We start from the raw sequence: 21,981 nt of genomic DNA, 5'->3' as shown, positions 1-21,981 counted from the left end.
TCTATAGTCATGCAGCACTGATAAAAAAAAAAAAAAAAAAACACCTTTACTTTAACGCTATTTTTAAATCATATAGCAACTTTAGCTTTAAAATTAAACTTCTTCATATAAACTCTCCCAGTTTAACTGCAGCAAGAGGATGGGGAAAGGGGTGTGGTTATGCTAATGAGAGGGGCCTGGCTGTGAGGCACTTTAAGAATGGCACTTCATTTAATGGTCATGTCTCCACTCAGGATTCAGATGTTGCTGGACCACACTCTCCTCTGTTTCCACTAGGATGAGAAAGAACAAGACAGTAAGAACTCGGTTCAAGATTTATTTTAAATCCCAAAGAAGAAATAAAGCACAGAAATTGTCATATAAACAAAACAGGTGCACAGTTGTGTAGGTCCAAATACACCACTGTTTAAGAGTTTAGGGTTGGTAAGATTTTTTTGAGAAAAGTGTCTAATGCTCACCCAGGCTGCATTTATTTGTCAAAATATAGTAAAGCATTAATATTGTAAAATAATGTTGTTGTTTTGTTTTTTGTTTTTATATATTATTCTTGTGATTGCAAAGCTGAATCAGTCATCATTACTCCAGTCTTCAGTGTCATGATCCTTCAGATCAATCATTCTAATATACTGATTTGCAGCTCAAGAAAGATTTTTTATTATCATCTATGTTGAAAAAAGTTGTGTTGAATAAATGACGAATCTTTGATGAATACAAAGATTTATTTATTTGAAACAGAACATTTCTGTAACATTATAAATGTCTCTACTGTCTCTTGATCAATTTAATGTAAATTTGCTTTATATAATAATAATAATAATAAGCAAAAAATGTTACTGACCCCAAACTTTTTTTGTATTTATACTGCATAACCCGTCAGTACATGATGAATTATTAATAAGCATTAACTAGGCTTTAATGACTAAATTAATTTAGACAACAAACAAACATTAAAACAGGATGTGATGTCATGCTCTTGGGCCACTTTTATTAAATAATAAATCATTAATACAATACATTCAAAATATTCAAATATATCTCTTTAATTCAAATTTGCAGATCAGAGTTCACTTTATTTGAACTTCAGAAATGGACTGCATTAAGTTTGCATTTCCTATTCTGCATTAATGGATGCAAATGAAGTGCAAAGTCTAGTGTGACTGTACTTTAATTAAAGCCATGTCTTACCTACGATCTCCTCGCGGATGTTTAGTGCTAGCAGACGCTCGACAACCGCATCCGTTTCCTCCAAGTTGGAAATATCATATCCAGTATAACCTTCCTTCTCAATGCAGTAATTAATAAACCTACAACCACATAGATCAACAAGGTAAAAAAAAATGAACTTGCAACATGTTCCAGAAATCATATAAAGAGTATTTTATGTATGTTATGTTATGCATGTAGTTGGAAGTTGATATACCTGCCCCAGGTCGCGTCTGTTTGCAGAATGATGGGGTTCCCGACCATAATGAGCAGGGATTTTGCTCTGGTCACTGCCACGTTGAATCTCTGAAGAAGAGAAAGCAAACAGTGAAACAACTTTGTTTGGTACACTTCTCTCTGGTGTGTTGTCTTTTGTTTTGAAAGTACCTTCTCATTCTTCAGAAAGCCAATGTTGAACGTTTCATCCAAAATGATGTGTTTCTTGTCGCTGCGAACAGTGGACACAATGATCACTTTCCTCTCCTGGCCTTGAAACTCCTCCACGGAGCCAACCTACACACACAGCACTCATGTTTTTGCTCAAGTGTCCTGACACGCATGAGAGCTGATAACAGAGTGTAGCTCATACTCATGCTGACCTTCAGCTCCTCGATGCCCAAATAGGATTTAAGCTCCCTGTGCATCTTAATGGCCTTCCTGATTTTCTCCACCTGTAAAAATAAAACAAAGCAGGGTGATAATGATGATCTTCGTAAAAACAAAGTTTAGCAGTCTATGTGAAAGGTTGTGCAGAGAACAAACAGTAGAAAATGTGTGTAGATATTTCCAACTGTTTACAAGTACGCCTACAGAATTCTTATGTATTTACACACTTTCAAAAGTTTGGCATTAGTACTTTTTTGTAAGATATTGCATATTATCCATCTTACTGAATTTATTCAGAAAGGACACATTAAATTGATCAAAAGTTCATTAAAGACAGGAAGACATTTGTCATGTTACAAAAGATTTCTATTTCTAATACATACTTTCATCAAAGAATCTTGAAGAAAGCCTCATGTTCTTTACAAATATATTAAGTATATATACTTCTTTCAAACAAATCTTACCAACCTCTCTGCAAACAAAGTTTCTTTAGGATTTACTTGGTACTATCTGCATTGTGCTTGCACATTATTCCTCACGTTTGCTGTGACTGAGCCGTTAAAAAGTTATTTTCACCTGTTTCCTGTAGGGTGCGATAATGCCAATCTCTTTGGGGGAGATTCTTGCAATGCCCTTCTTCGCCGGTGTCAGGAGCTTCTTCAGGTAGTCAAGGATGATATCGATTTCAGAAGTGTTGAAAAAGGAGGGGCTGTTCGACTCTCTCTCATCCTTTCCAATCACTCCATGAAAAATCACAGGAAATCCCTGAAAATGCAGAACAGAGCAGAGCACAAAGTGACATCTCCAGAAGATACAAAATGTTCAAAGGGAAACCATACTATAATTATCAGTGCAAAACAACAGCACATTCAAAAAGAGGTCTTTGTGTTCAACTTTCTAGATATAAACGGTAACATCATCATTACAAAGAACAAGTGGAGACTGGTTCATGAGAAATATCACATGCCTGAGAACCAAATCTAACCATGAAATTGTTGAAAAGTTCACAAGGGCCAGTTATCTCAGATTCTGGCCTTCACATTCCTTACACTGATGATTTGTGTGTGTGCGGGCATGTGTGACCGGATACCCCTTGAAGAGGAGGTGGACAACATGTTAAAAAGTGAACGGGAGCGGTATTCGAAGATAAGCAGATTTTCAAAAACAGATTTGAGGATTTAAGACCTTTTTAAAAACCTGCACAAATAAAACTAATAATACATTCTAGTTCAGAAAAAAAATATATATATCAAAATAAATCTTATTTTGTAATGTAGTGTCTATGCTTTACTATTTCTAGCTGCTCATTCAAAAAGAAGAGACACAACAATCTACAAAATAATATGAAAACCATAACATTGTCAGTTTATCAATGGCGCATAATAAGCAATCATATTCACTATTTTGAAATGTGCAGTGTGCACATATATTTAATTGAATCATAGCTTTTTGATGTTTAATAATCACACATCCATATAGCAGCAACCCAAATTTAAAAGGTCTTTAAATAATTAACATTTGTGTTATACTGTTTAAGACTCTTTATCGTCTAAAATTTTAGCAAACCAAATGGAAGATTTCTTAAGGACTGCAGAAACCCTGCTAGCTATGTGTATCCCAACATATTCAACTGAAGAATAAAACATGCGATGTATCGTAAAGAGGCAAATAAACACACGAAATGCTGTAAATATGAAGTTTCAGGCATCACTCAGATTAGAACAAGCTAGATGGGGGATTAAGGAAAGATAAAGAGAAAGCAATGGTGATTTCTTATAGTTTTCTTTTCAGCTGTTGCTTAATTTTTTTTTTTTTTTTTTGTATGTGTATTTTTCAAACATTTGCAACTGCTTTTTACCACTTAATTAGAAACATTGCGGTTACTAAATTCAGTAAAACAATCAAAGGAAGAGTCAAAAGTTCTACACACACTTGCGGGCTACATGCCTACTCGAACACTTGAGCCAAATACAGGAAATACATCGTGCAAGTACACAGACCAATGTTCAAGCGCTACACTGAACATGTGGACACTGGGACATTACCATATCCTCTGATCGACTATATAAAAAAACATCTATACCAGCAATAAGATCTCAGTGGCTAATGTCAAATCTGATTACAAAAATGAATATATTCATACTCTAATGAGGCAATGAATTTTGACATGTTCTCAAGCCTCAACGCCAAGTTTTCTGCCTTAAACATTTGAGTGACTTAAGAAGATGCTGCAATACAAAGAAGCAGCCAATGAGACCTGAGTGAGAGTCAGGTCACTAGGTATGGAACACACACAGAGACCAAACAATATCAACACATTCCCAATGATGTGTCATCCTGCGTGCATATAGCAACTGTATAACATCATCACCTAACCTTACCAAAATGCATTGTCTTGAAATACCTGAAATGCTGTTTACATTTGCATTTAGTCATTTATCAGGTATGTGTGTGTCTGGGATGTCTCATACGATTTTCGGCAGGTGCTCCCACATGCAGTACTGGCGGGAGATCATCTCATCTGCACATGCCTCCAACTCCCCATCATAGAACATCTCATTAGGAATCTTCAGAATGGATGGATGAGACCTGGAGAGAAAGAGAAAGAAAATGTGAATTAGAGATGTGTGAATCAGTGGTGCTGAAACGGATTCAGACTCATTTCACATTTACATAGCATGAAAGAAAGAAGCATCTCTGTCAGTTTTGTGGTAGAAATCCCACATCTGGGATTCTGAACACTTAATTCGGATTGGACCTATCCCAATCTATTTTACACAGATTGGCCCATTCCCAAACTTTTCACATGACACCCTGTCCTCTGCTTTTTAATGCACAGCGAAAACCCAGGGACACACCAAGTTTCTCTGGTTCCCGTGTTCATTTATGGCCAGGAGTCAAATCTATGTTCAAGGTTATTTGTTTACGTCTTTATACTGGCCTTTTCTACTATTATTGGCTCCTGGCTACAAGTTAAAAGAAGAGTCACAGCTCTTTTTCTCTCCAGACTGGACTATTGTAATGCTCTCCTAGCGGGCCTTTCTGCATGTTCTATAAAGCCTCTGCAACTGACCCAGAATGCAACATTGAGAGTGGTCTTCAATGAGCCCAAAAAGCTCACGTTACTCCTCTCCTCATCAGGTTACACTGGCTACCAGTAGTTCTCATGAAATCTCATTTGTAAGTCGCATTGAAAAAAAGCTTCTGCTAAATGATTAAATGTAAATGTCAAAACTACAAATAATAAATGGTTCTAGCTTGTATTTGTTCCTCATTCATAACCATCTGCACTCCCTCTACACAAAAGGTCTAAGAATTTTTGATCATCCTCTATACATTGTGAAAACTGTCTTTACAGGTGTCAGAAATTGTACCCGGACAAGTTCAAACTAGTTTTGTTCAGCCATGAGAACTTTGCACTACATAAAGCTATTTTTTCCCTCAGTTGAACCCTATTAAGAGCTTTTTGTTCAGGGCTTCTTAAAGGGCATCTAGTCAACAAGCTGGTCAGACTAGTCAATTTGTAGTTTTACAGATTATTCAGATTGTACCTGTAGTTCTTCAGTAGCTTGGTTACATAACGGTTGTCGTATCCACTAGTGCCTTTCTGGTAAAGTTCATTCTGTGTCATTAACCTCTCCAGCAAGGAAAGACCTACAGACACATTTACAATGTAAATTACAAAGTGAATCGAGTGTGTACTGTATGTGTGTTATTATTCATCTCACCAAGTCCGTATTTAATGGCAAAAGGAGATCTCAGGATTGGCCCCAGCTGCTTGGGATCTCCAGCCAAAACAAGCTGTCCAGACTTTGCATTCAACAGACCTAAACACACATGAATGAAATGCTACCACAGATTGATCTTAACTGTATGATCTGACGGTTTTCATGTTATTCTGTGAAGCACTCCACCTGCCACACTGATGATGGCCTCTGGCTCCACAGCATGCCCTGCCTCATCCACAAAGATGTGAGAAAAATGACCTATAGGAAAACCCCCACTGACCAGCCTGCCAACACACACACACAATACACTCTTAATATTTTGACTGCTATGATGTGTATGTGGGAGACCGAGTTCATTGTGTTTGTAGAAGATGAAGCCCTTCACCTGCCAGCGGTGACCAGAGTGCTCACTATGATCTTGTAGCACATCAGATCCTCTTTACATGGGAAAATAATTGTGTTTCCCTCCACATTACTGTTTTTCTAAAGACAAAAAGACACTCAAACAATAACAACAAAAACAACACATACACAAAAGACATTCTCAAAACGTCTCTCTCTCTCTCTCTCTCTCTGTTAAACTAAATTTTGATGAGTTAAAAGAAAGTCATATTCTGCCAACAAATTGCCGTTATTAAAAAATGTAAATAAGCCTTAAAAAATGTAAAATATCATGCTTTTATGTTAGCCTGTTGAACAAACGGTTCAAAGACTACAGTGTTTCAAAATGTGACGCGTACATATAGGGTCCTGTAAGCTTTGTGAAAAATCAAAAAATTCAAATGAACATTTTTACATTTAACTTTGCGATCTAATTTATATATATACACAGAGCAGAACTGAGTGATACAATTGACATATTTTTCACCTATTTTTGTATTTAAATGTTTATATTTAGTCCATGAGGAATTTTGTTTAAAAAAAAAAATTACACAAGGTACCATTGTTATTTTATACTTTCCAACAAATCTTTGTATTTTTTATTTAGTTAATGTAATCTTTTAACTGATTAATAAAGTCAGACAAGCACGAACCTCTAGGACTTTAGGGATATCTTTTGGATTGCGTGAGCTAGCGTAGACTCTGTATATCTTCCGTGCATCAACATGTTCACTTGTGATCAACTTTTCACACAGCTGATCAGCTGCACTGTTAGATGGAGCACAAGCCAGGATGTAGGCCCCAGGTATATTCTTCTCCACCTGCGAGATGAAATATAAAAGAAAGAGAAAAATCAATTACAATAGCTGTTCTGCTTATTCAGTTTTGCATGCAGACACAATGAGATGATTTGCATGTAGGTGTGTTTGTTGTGTGTATATTTATTTAAGTATGAGAACCAGCTTTACCTGTTTGATGGCCTCCACTATCGTGACTGTTTTACCAGTGCCAGGAGGTCCAAACACCAAGTACGGTGCCGGCTTGGATGTACCAGCCACAATGTTACATACAGCTTTTTTCTGTTCATGGTTCTTCTCCAGCTTTTGATCAAAAAGCCTAGAGACAGACACACCCCACACACACAAATACTCATCCAGTTGAAGTATTCTACTAAAATCGTTTCACTAAAATTAGATTTTGTTGCATAAGTTCAGTCCAGATATGTCTCACTGACCTCAGTGCAGGTGGAGACGGAGGGTTCAAGCTCCTTGAGCCCACAGGGAACAGCACATCTCTGAGCTCGTGCTGGACCGCCATGTGTACTGCTCTGTGTTGCAGTCTCAACGGGAGACGATTCACTGTGAACTCCACACGGAATTTCATATTATCTATGAAACCGTCAAGCAGCCTTTACACATAAAAAACACACACACATACATATACAAAAAGTTTAAATCTGGTCTTCAAATAAATATGCAAAATAATATCAAGTGAAGATGGCATATTTTTGTAAACCTGAAGTATGTGAAGCATTTGATGTTTGACACTATCTTTCAAATTTCAGACTCTGTAAGATTGCTCCCTCCCACCTACAACTCCTGCCTGCACCAAGACTCGAACCGGCAACCTTCTGGCAACTAGTTCGGCTCTCTAACCCTTAGGCCACAGCTGATAAATTATTAATGGCTTTTTCCTTAAGATGTATATGTAAATAGTCTTCAGATGTGAACTAAGAAACTGAGCTGTTGATTTGTGTTCTGGAAGTTACAGTATGCTTTTATAGTACAGAAAGCACTTTATATCTGGAACTTTGATTCTCGACATTATCAACCCTGTTTTATTTACTACTCCTTCAATGTTCTGATGTTCAAATGACCCGTCATGAATTCTTCATACTTCATACCTTCGAGAGAAGCCCAGTTTGACCTGATCCAGTTCCACTCTGTGGACATAGCCCTTGTATTTGGTCACAGTTGAGAGCTGGACCTCGTCACTCTTGGTGAGAAGCAGGTGATCTCCTCTCAGGACTGATGGCCTATTCTCCGAAACACCGGGGAGCTTCAACATAACAAATTAACATTACATGACCTCAACATATACTTTCCAACAAATAAAAAAGCACATATTACTTAAAAGGACAGTTCACCCAAAAATAACATTGCTGACATTCTTTCTTTACTTTGTAGTACATTTACTATCCTTAATGGAGTTGAAGAGTAACAAATTAAAGTAACTATTTGGGTGCACTGTCCCTTTAAGAGCCATGCATGTGTGATCCCTATTAAATAATGACTTTGCAGGCAGTGTTTGCGCATAAAGGTACTTCATGAAACTGATTTCACACAAACTTCAGAGGCAGCATAGCGGTTTAATGATCTACAACAAAATAGATGGTTTTGCAATAAATTAGCGAATGTTTAATTATTACAATACAAATTTTTTGCTAGAAATTATATCAAAAGTGGAACAATCAAAAACTGAGATTTACACACAAAATGAACACCAACTGGAACTTTCAGATGTTATCTTTATATTTTGGCTCAACTGTCACAGAATTGAACGCACAGGATTGTGGGATAACGACATCTACGATGCCTTAAAAAATCAGATGTAGGCATCACAGCAGGCAGGTAGTGAAGTTAAAGGAACACTACACTAATTTTGAAAATAGGCTCATTTTCCAAATCCCTTAAAAAACAGTTGAGTTTAAACATTTTCGAATCTATACAGCCGATCTCCAGGTCTGGCGCTAGTACTTTTAGCTTAGCTTAGCATAGATCATTGAATCTGATTAGACCGTTAGCATCTCATTAGCATTTTCCTATTTAAAACTTGACTCTTCTGTAGTTACATCATGTACTAAGACTGACAGTTTTGAGTTGCTGTTATATTATGCAGCAGCTGAAAATAGTACCCAGCAACTCTGCTATTGCTGCAACTTCACAAACTAACTGGGGACTATTTTCAGGTGCTGCGTGATATCACTGCGCCTTCTGCACACATGGTACGGGAGCAAAGATCCTTGATTATTACGCTGGAATATGAGTATAGTTCCTAGCCATATCAGCCTAAAGAATCATGAATTTTATTTTCCGTCGGTCTTAATACACTATGTAACTATAGAAGAGTCAAGTTTTAAAAATAAAATATACAAACTCTTTGGTCATTTTTGAGCAAGATGCTAATGGTCTAATCAGATTCAAAGAGCTATACTAAGCTGAACTAAAAGTACTACCGCCAGACTCGGTGATCGGCTGAATGAATTCGAAAACGGTGAAAATCAAATGTTTAACTCTAGGGGACATAGAAAATGACATTTTTTACAAAAAAAGAGGAGTGTTCCTTTAACATTGGATAAGATTTGCTTTTTGCTTTCCTATATAAATGCAGCATTTTTTCACCTTTCGGATGCAGCCACAATCACACGCTATAATAACTGGCATTAAAGCAATGCCACTCACCTCTAAGACCAGCAGTCGTTTGTTCTCATGGTCTCTCACCATGGACACATCATCTTTGTTATACCTCTTGATGTCTAGACGCATTTGATCTTCCTCCAGGTACAGTAGTAAATCAAAGCGCTCAATATAGTTATGAAAACCCAGATCACTCTCCAGCAGTGACCTAAAAAACACCAAACACACATAACAAGAAGAACAGTAAAAATAGCTTCCACTATACATGTTCAAGCAGAGAGCTGATCAAGGACCAATCAGTAACAGGTCTAAGATCTAAAAGCACAACTAGAGATCACTAACTTCTGTTCCTGGAGCTTCGGGAAAGAACGGCTGCCTTTTAGGACCTCGGCTAAGTCAGAGATGTAAGAAGGACGTGTGTAGCTATCCAGTGGCAACACAAACTTTAAAAAGTTTTGTGTTAAACTGCAAATGTGAGAAAAACAGTTGATTTCTTTACAAATATAAACACAGAGAAAAACAATTACCGTATATTAATTCTTAAAAAGAGTGTTTTTTCTTTGACCTCTCAGGTTGAACCCCCTCATCTATGTTGCACCTCGCAGGTTCATAGGTCTCAAGTCTCTTAGGTCTGAATGGTGCTTCTGGACCCAGCAGAGCTGCAAGCTCGGACCTGTATTCTGCCTGAATGAACCGAACAATGTGGAAAGGACAGGTGGTGGGTTGGGTGTTTTCCTTGAACTCAAATGCCAGAGTAGCAGGATAGACTCCTATCTGTTCTGCTTTGAATCTTAAGGTCACCTCATACTTCTCACCTTTCAAAAATGAGAGAGAGAGCAACAAGTTGGGTTCAAACCTGTTACACTTACCTTAGCATCACAGCCCAGCATGTCAAGAGCATGGACTGTATGCTAACCACTGCACAGTGGCTCCAAAAAACTTTTTTTTATTTATAATACATCATAAAGTCAGAGACTAGCATGATACCATATGAAACCTAGAAACAAAACCAACAAAAGTTATTCCTGTACAGTTTGGTTGCACTCACATGGCCCCAGACGGAGTGGATTGTTACGTGTGACTCTTCTGCTGTCTTCCAGAGTGAAATACTGCAGCCAGTGAAGAGCAGTGTAGTATGTGAAATACACAGCCTCCTGACCCGTGTTCTCCACAAACAGCTTCACTTCACGCATTTCTTCCTCCTCCACAAACAGCTGTATCACGCCATCCTCTGTCTGCAGCTCTGAGGATACCCGCACCCCACTTTTATCAGCGATAAACTCAGACCTGGGAAGATATAAAGAGGAGCAACAGAGCTATTCATACTCAGATGTTGTAAAATATAAAATTGGAATCCAAAGAACAATAGTACATTTTAAATGACAGCTGGCTGTAATGTATGAAGTTGATACTCTGTACTGTATTTCACATTCTGTGTATTTTCAGAGCTTGGTTTGTACCTATCATTCAGAACAGCTTACCGTTCTGTAGTGTTTATTCTTTTCAGGAGGGCTTTTGACAGATTTCTCCTTCCTCGGACTCCATCTTCTGGCCCTGGCACTGACGGTGGGTCAGGAACCTGGCCACTGGCGGGTGGCGATGAGCTGCCATTACTCAGAGGGGGAGTAGCTTGGTTTTGTTGTCTGTGACGGTGTATAAACCATTGATCGTGCACCACTCTGACCTAGAAATGCCCCATTAGAAAATAAAATGCCCGATTAAAAACCTGCAGCTGTTTCTCAGTTCACGTGAAGAGTTTTTACATACAAGTCTTAAAGACAAAGCAAAAATAATAATAATAATAATAAAATAACCACATGTAACTGATCATTACTTGATTTTTTGGTTGGTCAAGTATTTCAGATCTTTGTTCAATTTTGGTAACTGAAATAAAGCTTAGTATTTAAAATCACAATCCGCGCTCACAAAAATGGTCTTCTTTTTTAGCGCATTCATTATATTGATGGCTTCAAGGTTTGTGTTGTACAGAAATGGAAACTGTCCAGCATTTAAATGTAAGATGTGCATTTTTAAAGATTAAACAGGTTTATGAATGATGATGTCAATATAAATAATGATTTAAAAAATGGGTGGAGGGATTGAATTGTTCCATGCACTGAAGAAAGCCTTTAAAGTCAGCATGAAACGGAAGTTGAGATTGTCCTTTGTTCCTTGTTGTGACGTATATCCGAGTGAAACAGCTTCAGGCGGGGCTTGATTTAATCCTTCGGTAATTGATTGGATCATTGGAAGATGGGCATTCCTAACAAAAAGGATGCAGATTTGAATGCCTCGCACACAGACGTGAATTTGCCGTTATTCCTCCTTCTTCAAAGTGCAAGAATTTAAGTCAGCGGGCAAGCAGACTGAGTTGTTTGGGAATAGGGAAAAGGACTTGAGGATGAGCACAACCAGAAATGCACCTAACCACCATACTGCCAATTGCTAATTGCTAATTGCTGCAGTCTTCTCAGTAATAGGTTTCTGAAGAGGCAGGCATACAGACACCAACAGCCATTCCCTTGTGTCATCCCATTACATTTACATTACATTTATTCATTTAGCTGACGCTTTTATCCAAAGCGACTTACAATTGCTATATATGTCAGAGGTCGCACACCTCTGGAGCAACTAGAGGTTAAGTGTCTTGAGGGGGAGGGGAGGTTTACATATTTCTTTATATATATATATATATATATATATATATATATATATATATATATATATATATATATATATATATATATACACAGTACAGACCAAAAGTTTGGAAACATTACTATTTTTAATGTTTTTGAAAAAAGTTTCTTCTGCTCATCAAGCCTGCATTTATTTGATCAAAAATACAGAAAAAATTATATAATATTGTGATATATAAATCAAATTAAAATTATTGTTTTTAAATTTATTATACTTTAAATTATCATTTATTTCTGTGATGCAAAGCTGAATTTTTAGGATCATTATCACATGATCCTTTAGAAATCATTATAATATGATGATTCATTATCAAAGTTGCAAACAGTTCTGCTGCTTAATATTTTTTCACAACAGGTGATCATTTTTTAGGATACTTTGATGAATGAAAAGTAAAAAAAAAAAAAGCTATGTTTTTAAAATATAAATATTTTGTAATAACAATGTACACTACTGGTCAATAATTTGGGGTCAGTATTTTTTTCTTTCTTTTTTTAAATAAAATAAATACTTTTATTCAGCAAGGATGTGTTAAATTGATAAAAAAGTGATAGTAAAGAAAATATATTATTAGAATATATATATATATATATATATATATATATATATATATATATATATTTTTTTTTTTTTTTTTTTAAATAAATAAATGCAGTTCTTTTTAACCTTTTATTCATCAAATATATTAGACAGCAGAACTGTTTCCAACACTGATAATAAATCAGAATATTAGAATGATTTTCTGTATTTTTGATCAAATAAATGCAGGCTTGATGAGCAGAAGAAACTTCTTTCAGAAACATACACATACATATACATATATATATATATATATATATGTATATGTATATATATATATATATATATATATATATATATATATATATATATATATATATATATATATATCCTAACAATGCTTTTAAGAGTCATGTTTACAATTCTAACAAAACGTGGCCTGAAGGACCAAGTGTTGCTTCATCTGACTTGAAACTGTGTCACGCTTGCCCCACACTAGCAGGCCTTCCATTCTGATGAGCCCTGTATAGCCAACTCATATTTATGACAGGGAAATTAAATCATAAATTCCCCAGATCTGAGAAGCCAAGTCTTTTTTGCCCTTTCATAAAAATGAATTAGCTTGAGTGAGATGCAAGTTAAACTTTTCATCATCAGCTGATTCAGTTTGATATTAATGAAAGTATACACTCCAGGCTTTCACATTCCAAAAACAATTTAACTTTGCATTACTAATACTACATACTAAAAACTTTACATAATTGCATATTGTTATGAGATGATAAACGTTCATAAAAGCAAGACTGTTCAGACTCTTGTTGGTAATGGGTGTGTCACATAAACACTATTCCATACAAGCCAAGCACATACAGACTAAATGGACATCCACAAAAGAATTGGAGTGATAATCAAAAGAAATATTCTTACATTAGAGTTAAAGTAAACATGTCCTGATCTGGTGATGCGTGCTTTTTTGTAATTTCTCAATACAAAGAGAACTGAAGAGAAGTTTGGGTCTCTGACTCCATCCCTGTGGATAAAAATGAATGAGTATAAATATAAACTAACAGAAAGCAGTGTTGGTTTATATAGTACTGATGCGCTTCCCCTTTAAATAAATGTCTGTTTACAAACTAATTGTATCGATCATTTCCGTGTAGGCTCCGTATATGGAATATTATAAACAATAAAAATTATAACCATTTTAAAATGGTTAAATAATGGTAAAATGTCAAATGTTTACCTGTTTCGGAACTCATCGTTGTAGATGTTTTTGAGAATGATTCGATCAGTAATGGATCTCCTGTTGCTTTCTGCCAGAAATTCTATAAAGTCAAAACCAACGGCACGCAAATCATCCTTGGAGAGCTGATTTTTTCTGTTTTTCCTGTTCATGTTTCTTAGCTCTGGAGTCGTGAGCTCCGTGGTGATGTGCAGATATTAGATCAGTTATGATCTTACACTGCCTTTCATGAAATAAGTACAACTGTTTCTGCGGAAGCGGCTATCAACGGAAGAAACGAAACTTAAGATCTAAATTACTACGGTTGGTTGGATTATTCTTCAACCGATGTAAAGTTGGTTCGACGTTGGATGTCAGATATTCAGCCGCGAAAAAAAAATCTATAAAATCTTAGTGGGTGGGTATTGTATAAAAAGCATTAGAAAACTAAACACACACGTGTTCCATTAGTTTTAACTTACTCATTCTCGATATGTTGCAACGCGTAAAATATGTAGCAGCAGCGAGCTAGAGCTAGGCCAGCTAGGGACCGTCTACAAAGTTCTGTTTTTTTTTTTTTTTTTTTTTTTACAATTAACAAAAGAACCAACCAAGTTGTGAAACAAGATCTTTGAAAGATATAAAGATCGACAAACAATTGAACTGAAATAGCATGCAAGTGTGTCTTGTTTCTTATTCCTAAATTGACATTTAAATTCAGGGTTTACTCTCATGTGTAGCATAATTCAGGACACATGCCATTGAATAAAATTCAGATCTGTTAATAAATTAATTGAAATGTATGCGGTTTTCCATCACAATTAAAATTTCGAGTGGTATGACAATTGGAGACTAGACTGTACAGAAATTTAAATCTACTACTATATTGATATAGCCACTTAATGCTGATGTTGTTAACTAACAATTTGAGAATAAAGTATAACAGTAATAATAATTTTCACAGTTTGATGTGATATGAGATAATTTACATTAAATCACCATTTGAAGCGTGATTTGTATAGTTTGTATTTTTAGTTCATGTATAGTTACACATTTATAGTAGGCCTATATTTTTAGTCGAAATCTGTCAGTAGGTTAGGTATTATGTGAAGCATTTGTATAGTCTGTATTTTTTATTTTTTTTTTAGCTTATGTATAGGTAAACATTTATATATAGTACATTTTTAGTCAAAATCTGCCAGTAGGTTGTTTATAGGTTTACACTGTTTTACTTCATTGTTGTATGTCTGTATTTATGTAGCATCGTGATCCTATGAGGCACAATATTTTGTTCCACTGTATGTCCACACATGTAGCAGAATGACAATAAAGCTCAATTTGATTTGACTTGAACTTGACTTAATTTATTGTAATGCCTTTTTCCTCAGTTGGTCAAAATAAATGTAGCAGACTTGCTACTTGTTCAGATGACGATATCTGGTGAAAATTCTTATTTGGGTGTTAGATTATATCATGATCTCTGTCAGATATTACTGTGAGTTCGCCTCTCTCCCTTCTTACTCACTCCTTTCCACAGATGTTTCCTGTTATTGTTGGAGGGTGCAATCCCTCCTCCCATCTGGGTTCTCTCTCTCACTGTTCTTTAATTTTATGTCCCTTTACCTCAATGTATATTCACATGCGCAGATGAAACATAGAGCTGAATCGGTGAAGAATGGTGGGGGACCTCTGTGGGCCTATACTGGGTTTAGTTTGTCCTATACTGAAAGTTGAAGTGTTCTATTGCCAATATTATGTCCAGTAATTGCTGACTATATGCCTCATCTAACTTGTTGTTTTGGCTCATAGTCAACAAATATAATCCATATCTCATTGGATAAACTAAAACACCACCCTTTGCAATGCAACGATATAATGTGTGAATTTAATAATAAACTTTGAAGACGTTTGGGAGCAGACTAAAATGTTCATACTTCTTTCCATGGGCCCATGCAAGGACTGAGAATTGTTGGATGGCATTGAAAGATAAAGACAACAAAATATTTAAATTTAACTTTGGGTCATATATTCCGAGACATAGGCTAGAATCTGTGGTTCTGAAGTACACTGAGTATCCACACCTGAGCGGTGACTGACAGCCACACATAGCCTACTCCTCAAAACACTGAATTTATCTGCGCTGGAGCCATGCCAGCGCACAACCCATGCAAGGAAGAAAATTATGCAAAAGCTGCAATTGCAGAAAATGATTGAACAAAACCTTTATTTCTCCCGTGTGTCTATGTGTGTCTAATCAGATTCATATAGGCTAACAACCATAGCAACATTGTTAGTATGTTAGTAGTATTAGGCAGTATTAATATAATAACCCCTAAGGTTTAGGGTAAGGTTAAAGTTTAAAGGAAGAATAAGTGCATTATTAACTGCAAAATTATATTTTAATTTACTTTGAACCAACATGATTGGCTGTATTGCTCATATCAAACACTAGATGCCAGCATTAACCTTTTTTTAATAATGGCCAAAAGTCTCTTGTAAATCAAGTTTAATTCTATCATTAAATGCACTTGACTGAACACTCATATTATATAGTCACATTTTCATTTAGCGGGGCTAATATAAATGCTAACCATCTGACGAGTTAAAAATAGTATCTTTATCTACTATTCTTTTTTGTTGTTGTTGTTGTTGTTTAATTCTCTAACCCCTACACACACTCTCAGCCTCTCACTTTGATAAAGCTGATATGGGTGGATAGATGTTAAGAGTGTGTCTGTCTGTGCTAAAGAGGCTGCTTGAGGTTCTTATCAGTTCCTGCTTCTGCCTCTTATGACCCAGACAGACTGGAGAGCCCCTCTTCAGCTGCCTGCCTTCCCCAGGATGAGTGCACCCTGCCGGGCCAACACTCCATCATTAGACCCTTATCTTCACCTGTAGAGGAATTCTCCAGCCATATAAGCCGTTCTCTTACTACTGTGTGCACAACAGATGAGGCCAAGTGTTCTATAGCCGGCATTTGAGTGTATGTATGTGTGCGTGTGTGTAGGATAGATGAAGTCTAAATTTGTGGTTGTTTATGTAAGTAGTTTGCATGAAGGGTGTGTGTCTGTCTTTGGTCTCTTTCTCTGGAAAGATGTTAAAGCTTCTCATCTCCTTCTGGCTTTGATGCTTTAAGACTCCCGTTTTTATAGACTGTTTGGACTGATAATCTCTCTGTTTACAAGCTTTACCTTTATTTACAGCACTGTTTACGAGCTATTCTTCCTCTGAGTATTGGAAAAGAGAGCAGGAAGGAGGAGGGAGAGTGGGAGATGACAGGAAAGGAAAGAGTGTTTGTGAAGGAATGCTAAAGTGGTGATGGGCAGGTTATGGTGTCGATGTGTGTGTGAGCGAATGTGTATTGTAGACTGTAAAACTAGGAAAGTCATGAGAAGGTTAAGAGCCATGCTGTACTTCTCCCCAAAAAAAGTCCCTGTCAGTCCTGTCAATTATCATTATGAGCCTGTATAAGCAGCACTCAGTGCACCGTCCCAGCGTCAATTCTTCTGGCAACCTGCCACCTCCCCATCTCCTCTATTTTTGTTATTTTCCCTCCAGGTAGTACCGCAATGGGGAGTTGAACTCAGTACTCGAGCTAATCCTCAGGTTCGAGCCTCCATAAAGGACAGCAAGCCAAGTTTGTTTACCATTAACCATCAGGACAGGATAGGCAGGTGGACTTGTTAAATGGTTGGATCTGATCTCTCTATCATGAGCTTAACTCTTTCTTTGTGAAGTGACCTGTCCTGAGCTGGTCTCTCTCATTGAGTTTGTCCTTTTTTATTGACAGTGATTTGAGCTGATCTCTGCCCCTGAACTAATTCCTCATGCAGTGACAATGATTTTAGCTGATCCTTCTCTTTGAGCTGATCTCATTTTCAGTACAGTGATCGAAGCTGATCTCTCTATCAATGACAGCGATTTAAGCTGATATTTCTCCTTGAGCTGATCTGTAAGTGACAGTGATTTAAGCAGATCCTTCTCTTTGAGGTGATCCCCTTTACACTGGCAGTGATTTGAGCTGATTTCTTTATTTGACCAAACCTTTTTCTTTATAACAGTGACTTTAACTTGTCCCTATAATTGAGCCAATTCCTCATTCTGTGACAGTGATTTTAGCTGATCCTTCTCTTTGAGCTGATCTAATTTTCAGTAGTGATCGAAGCTGATCTCTCTATCAGTGACAGTAATTTGAGATGATATTTCACCTTGAGCTGATCTTTCTGTTAGTGACTGATTTCAGACAGTGATTTCTCTCTTTGAGCTGATCTACTTTTCAGTACAGTGATTTGAGCTGATCTTTCTGTCAGTGACAGTGATTTCAGACAGCGATTTCTCTCTTTGAGCTGATCCCCATCACAGTACAGTGATTCAAACTGATCTCTCTGTCTGATTTGAGCTGATAACTCTATATGAACAAATCCTTTTTTATTCTTTATTTTTTTCTGATGGTGACTTTAGTTGATACCTCTCATTTAGCTGATTTCTCATTCAGTGACAGTGATTTGAGCTTATCTCTGTCTGTGACAGTGATCCTTCTCCTACATAGTTCAGACTCTCTCTGTGGCAGTGACTGATCCCTCTTCTGTGTAACTCTCTCTCTTGTCTCTTTTCTGTTAATAGATGGTAAACGTCTGTGTGAACAGAGCAGTGGGATCCAGAGCAGAAAAAAATGTTTACAACTCTGTGATCTATCGACCATTAACGACAGGCTTAAAGCAGCCAACCCACATATCTCAGCATAACTCTGCACACCATGGAGAATATCACTGCATGATGGATTCACCAGTGTAAATTAGAGTGCTGTGTGCATGTGTTCAGTAGTACATATGTATACTGGCATGGCTGGTTTCCTTCTAGATTACAGAAATGTCATTACTTAAGACAGAACTCTTTTGGATGTATGTCTGACTGTCTCTCTGTGTGTTTGTGTGTGTGGGTGGAGTGAGATGAATTACATTGACACATGTGATATTAGCGTAGCTAATAGGGCTCATTCTGAATCAAGCATTGTAGACTGAGGCTCAAAACTGTTAAGAAGAGCACCCAAAATAGTGCTGATTGTGCTGAAGAAGTAGGGAATTTTATTGGACCTCTGTGCAGATGGTGAATCATTAATATTTTGTTAGGTTTCTAAGAAAGGTTATACTGTACATTTTATACTTGTATATCTTTATGTTTATTTTCTCATTTAGCACATAGATATAGTCTCAAAGCTAACAAACAGGCACCAAAGATCACAATACCTTAACAGATTTCTATATGGTGATTCAGTGCAACCACAAAACTTCATGGCAGGGCATTTCACAATTCAGTTTATATCAATGAATATAAATGTTCTCTAACATAATAATATAAGTGTGCAAAACTGTCAGATCATAATCAGGAAACATCACCCACAGATTTCCGCATGTGTTTTTAGTGTAAAATCCAGCATGATTGAACCTCTGTATGACTGCAGGATACAGGGTCTGGGAGGTAAAATGTTCAAAGGAACTGGTATTAGTCTTGATTTTGTATTAGTGATTTGAAATGGCCCTCAGAGGGAAGCGATCCTTATCGCAGAGCGGGTCTACCTCACACCAGCACATGTAGGCTGTGTGAAGATCAAAAACCAACATGAGGGTAGAAAAATTCAAACAAATCCAAAGTAAAATACAGAAATGCATTTAACTTTTAGGAGATTTAACTTTAAAGTGCCAATTATCTGTGCAAGACTCCAAAGATTGTCATTTATCATCAATTTATCATTGATGCACGAAATGTATGACCTGTTAAGTGTTTTTAGGGTTCTGGACTACATAACTACAAGTAACAATATAATATTTTATAGTAGCTTCACAGTAATCACAAAAAAAAAAAAAAAAAAAAAAAAAAACTACTTTAATTTTATGTTGCAGTGAATTGTGCATACAGATGTACAGATGAATGAATTACTACTAAACTGTCCTTTTTGTAAAGTGAGTTGTTTTAGTGTATCCGTTTGATAGGTCAGATGATGTGCTGCACAGCATTTATTTTATTTTATTTTTTTCTTAGCAGTAAACGAGTCCTGGCGCAACCTCTCTCACTCTCTGTCTCTATTTGTATCCCTTCTATCTCACTTTCCTCGCAAGAGTATTACTTCTCTCTATACTGTATATAGTAATAAATGTGATTTTTTTTTAAAGTAATACTTAAATAAATAAATATTACAAAATAAAAATAATATTTAGAAAATAAAAAAAAAACGGTTTTTCTTTTTTGTTTTTTTTCTTAGCTGTTCATCACATTCTGTCGTTGGTGCACTGGGTAGGTTAAGCCAAAGAGTGCCTCAAGACTGATATCTGAATTATCTTATGACTGATGTGTTACAAGCATGAATGTTATCAATGCAAGGTTATAGGGTTAGACACCTGAAAAAGGCACACACACACACACACACACACACATTTGCACACACAAACACAAGTGATAGCATGGACTGGTGTGAAAAGTGACAGTTGGCAGGTGAAAAGAAACAAATGTCAAGTAACAGGAATCTATCTATCTATCTATCTATCTGTCTGTCTGTCTGTCTGTCTGTCTATCTATCTATCTATCTATCTAGATATGCCTGCTGGTCTATCTGAACATAAATATGTCCGCACACATAGCATTGTGCTGATGTTGTGTAGGGCTGCGCTGGGTTTTATGTGTCTGTCTGCCGTCGGTTTGCTGTCTGTGGGTGTGATGAGGTGTGAAGTAACGCAGCCAGTTGTTTACAAACAGACGTGCGGCTTGACAGGGTGACGCTCTCGTTGTTTGTGTTTGGCGTTCCATTGAGGCTGGCGGACACTGACCCAGGGCGAGAGGAGTCGGCGGAGAGCGGGGAGTGTTTGAAAAGATGCAGATAAGTGGAGAGCAACATTCCGTACACTGACCGGAGGCGTCTGAGAGGCAGAACACTCACACAGGATCAAATCCACCCTCTGCTTTGACTCCGATGGTCTGGACTTTACATTTTTTTATGTTTTTGAAAGAAGTTTCTTATGCTTTTCCAAGGTTGCACATTCGATCAAAATAAAGACGTTTTAAATATGTTGCTAAATATTACCCTATTACAATTTAAATTAACATTTTTTTTTTATTTTAATATAAATTTTAAAATGTAATTTATTCATGTGATGCAAAGCTGAATTTTCAGCAGCCATTACTCCTGTAACGTTTGATCAGGCTCCAGTCCACCAGAGGGAGCCTTCACCTGAATATTGAACTCTGCCATTTCCTGTTCCTGCCACATCATTTCCTGTCTTGTCATTTCCTGTCACCCTGTATATAAGTCATTTGTTTGCACTGCCATTTTGCGAAGTATTGCCAGTTCACTGCCTTACTAAGCGTTATTTCATTGTTCCATTGTTGATACTTGTTATGATCTTTGCTTTTGCTCTTTTGACTCACGTTTTTGGATTACTGTTTTGGATTTGTCTGCCAGTGGATTGTTTTGCCTGTGTTTTGACCCAAGCCTGAGACCTGACCACGAGTTGTGAATATTGTTTGGATTTTATGCTCAGATCTTATAATAAAGACCAGCTTATGGAATTCACTCAGCCTAAATCCTCCTTACAGAATACTTCGCCCGGTGCGGATCCAGCGGAAGTCTCTCAACTCCTTTCTACCATTGAGTATCAAAAGGATCTGTTGAATGGTTTTCAACACCAGTTGTTGACGCTACAAGCCACCAATGAGCATTTGACACAGTACATTCGGTCTCTCCCTGCCCCACGACCTGACCCGGTAAGATTCGCGTTACCTGATAAGTTTGATGGCTCTCCTGACAACTGTACTGGTTTCCTACGACAGTGTTCTATCTATTTCTCTAACCAACCTGAAACTTATCACCAAGACCATACAAAGTGTTCATTTATCATGACCTTGCTTACCGGGAAAGCATTAGAGTGGGCTACTGCTGTTTGGGATCATGATACACATATCCAGCAGTCTTATAGTTATTTCACTCAATTGATTCGTGATGTCTTCCAATATCCTGCTGGGGGCATGGATGCAGCAACTCAACTAACTCAGTTACGCCAAGACAACAGGCCAGCTTCTGATTATGCTATCCAGTTTCGCACTCTCGCAGCACAAAGTGGGTTTAATGATGTTGCTTTGAAGCACATCTTTCGTTCAAGTCTGTCTGCTAAATTACAAGCGGAATTACTATGTAAAGATGACTCCCTCGACTTCTCCC

General features: G+C 37.0%; 1 protein-coding gene across 1 annotated transcript; it reads right to left on the bottom strand.

The window, feature by feature from the left end:
• Nucleotides 1-29: 29 nt before the first annotated feature.
• LOC113107760 (putative helicase mov-10-B.1) lies at nt 30-14,286 on the bottom strand. The gene is made up of 22 exons (XM_026270459.1): nt 13,794-14,286; nt 13,478-13,580; nt 10,816-11,018; nt 10,383-10,621; nt 9,900-10,149; nt 9,677-9,799; nt 9,380-9,542; nt 7,822-7,976; nt 7,153-7,326; nt 6,887-7,034; nt 6,572-6,739; nt 5,923-6,020; nt 5,724-5,821; nt 5,538-5,636; nt 5,361-5,463; nt 4,281-4,398; nt 2,386-2,574; nt 1,803-1,874; nt 1,591-1,716; nt 1,421-1,509; nt 1,186-1,304; nt 30-272 (listed from the first exon to the last, which is right to left on the bottom strand). The coding sequence occupies exons 1-22, from the start codon at nt 13,943-13,945 to the stop codon at nt 211-213; spliced, it is 3,051 nt and encodes a 1,016-aa protein (XP_026126244.1). The 5' UTR covers nt 13,946-14,286; the 3' UTR covers nt 30-210.
• Nucleotides 14,287-21,981: the final 7,695 nt, after the last annotated feature.

Source organism: Carassius auratus, chromosome 8 (assembly GCF_003368295.1).
Source record: "Carassius auratus strain Wakin chromosome 8, ASM336829v1, whole genome shotgun sequence".
Classification (NCBI taxonomy): domain Eukaryota; kingdom Metazoa; phylum Chordata; class Actinopteri; order Cypriniformes; family Cyprinidae; genus Carassius; species Carassius auratus.
The sequence above is the reverse complement of the archived record's forward strand: the minus strand, read 5'-3'. Positions and strand labels throughout refer to the sequence as shown.

Excerpts from the sequence above, each read along its gene's own strand:
- LOC113107760 (XM_026270459.1), bottom strand. The coding sequence starts at position 13,945 with ATGAACAGGAAAAACAGAAAAAATCAGCTCTCCAAGGATGATTTGCGT. Across the intron at positions 7,035-7,152 it reads CCGTCTCCACCTGCACTGAG|GCTTTTTGATCAAAAGCTGG; the intron begins GTCAGTGAGACA and ends GTCTGTCTCTAG. Across the intron at positions 2,575-4,280 it reads GGGAGCACCTGCCGAAAATC|GGATTTCCTGTGATTTTTCA; the intron begins GTATGAGACATC and ends CTGCATTTTCAG.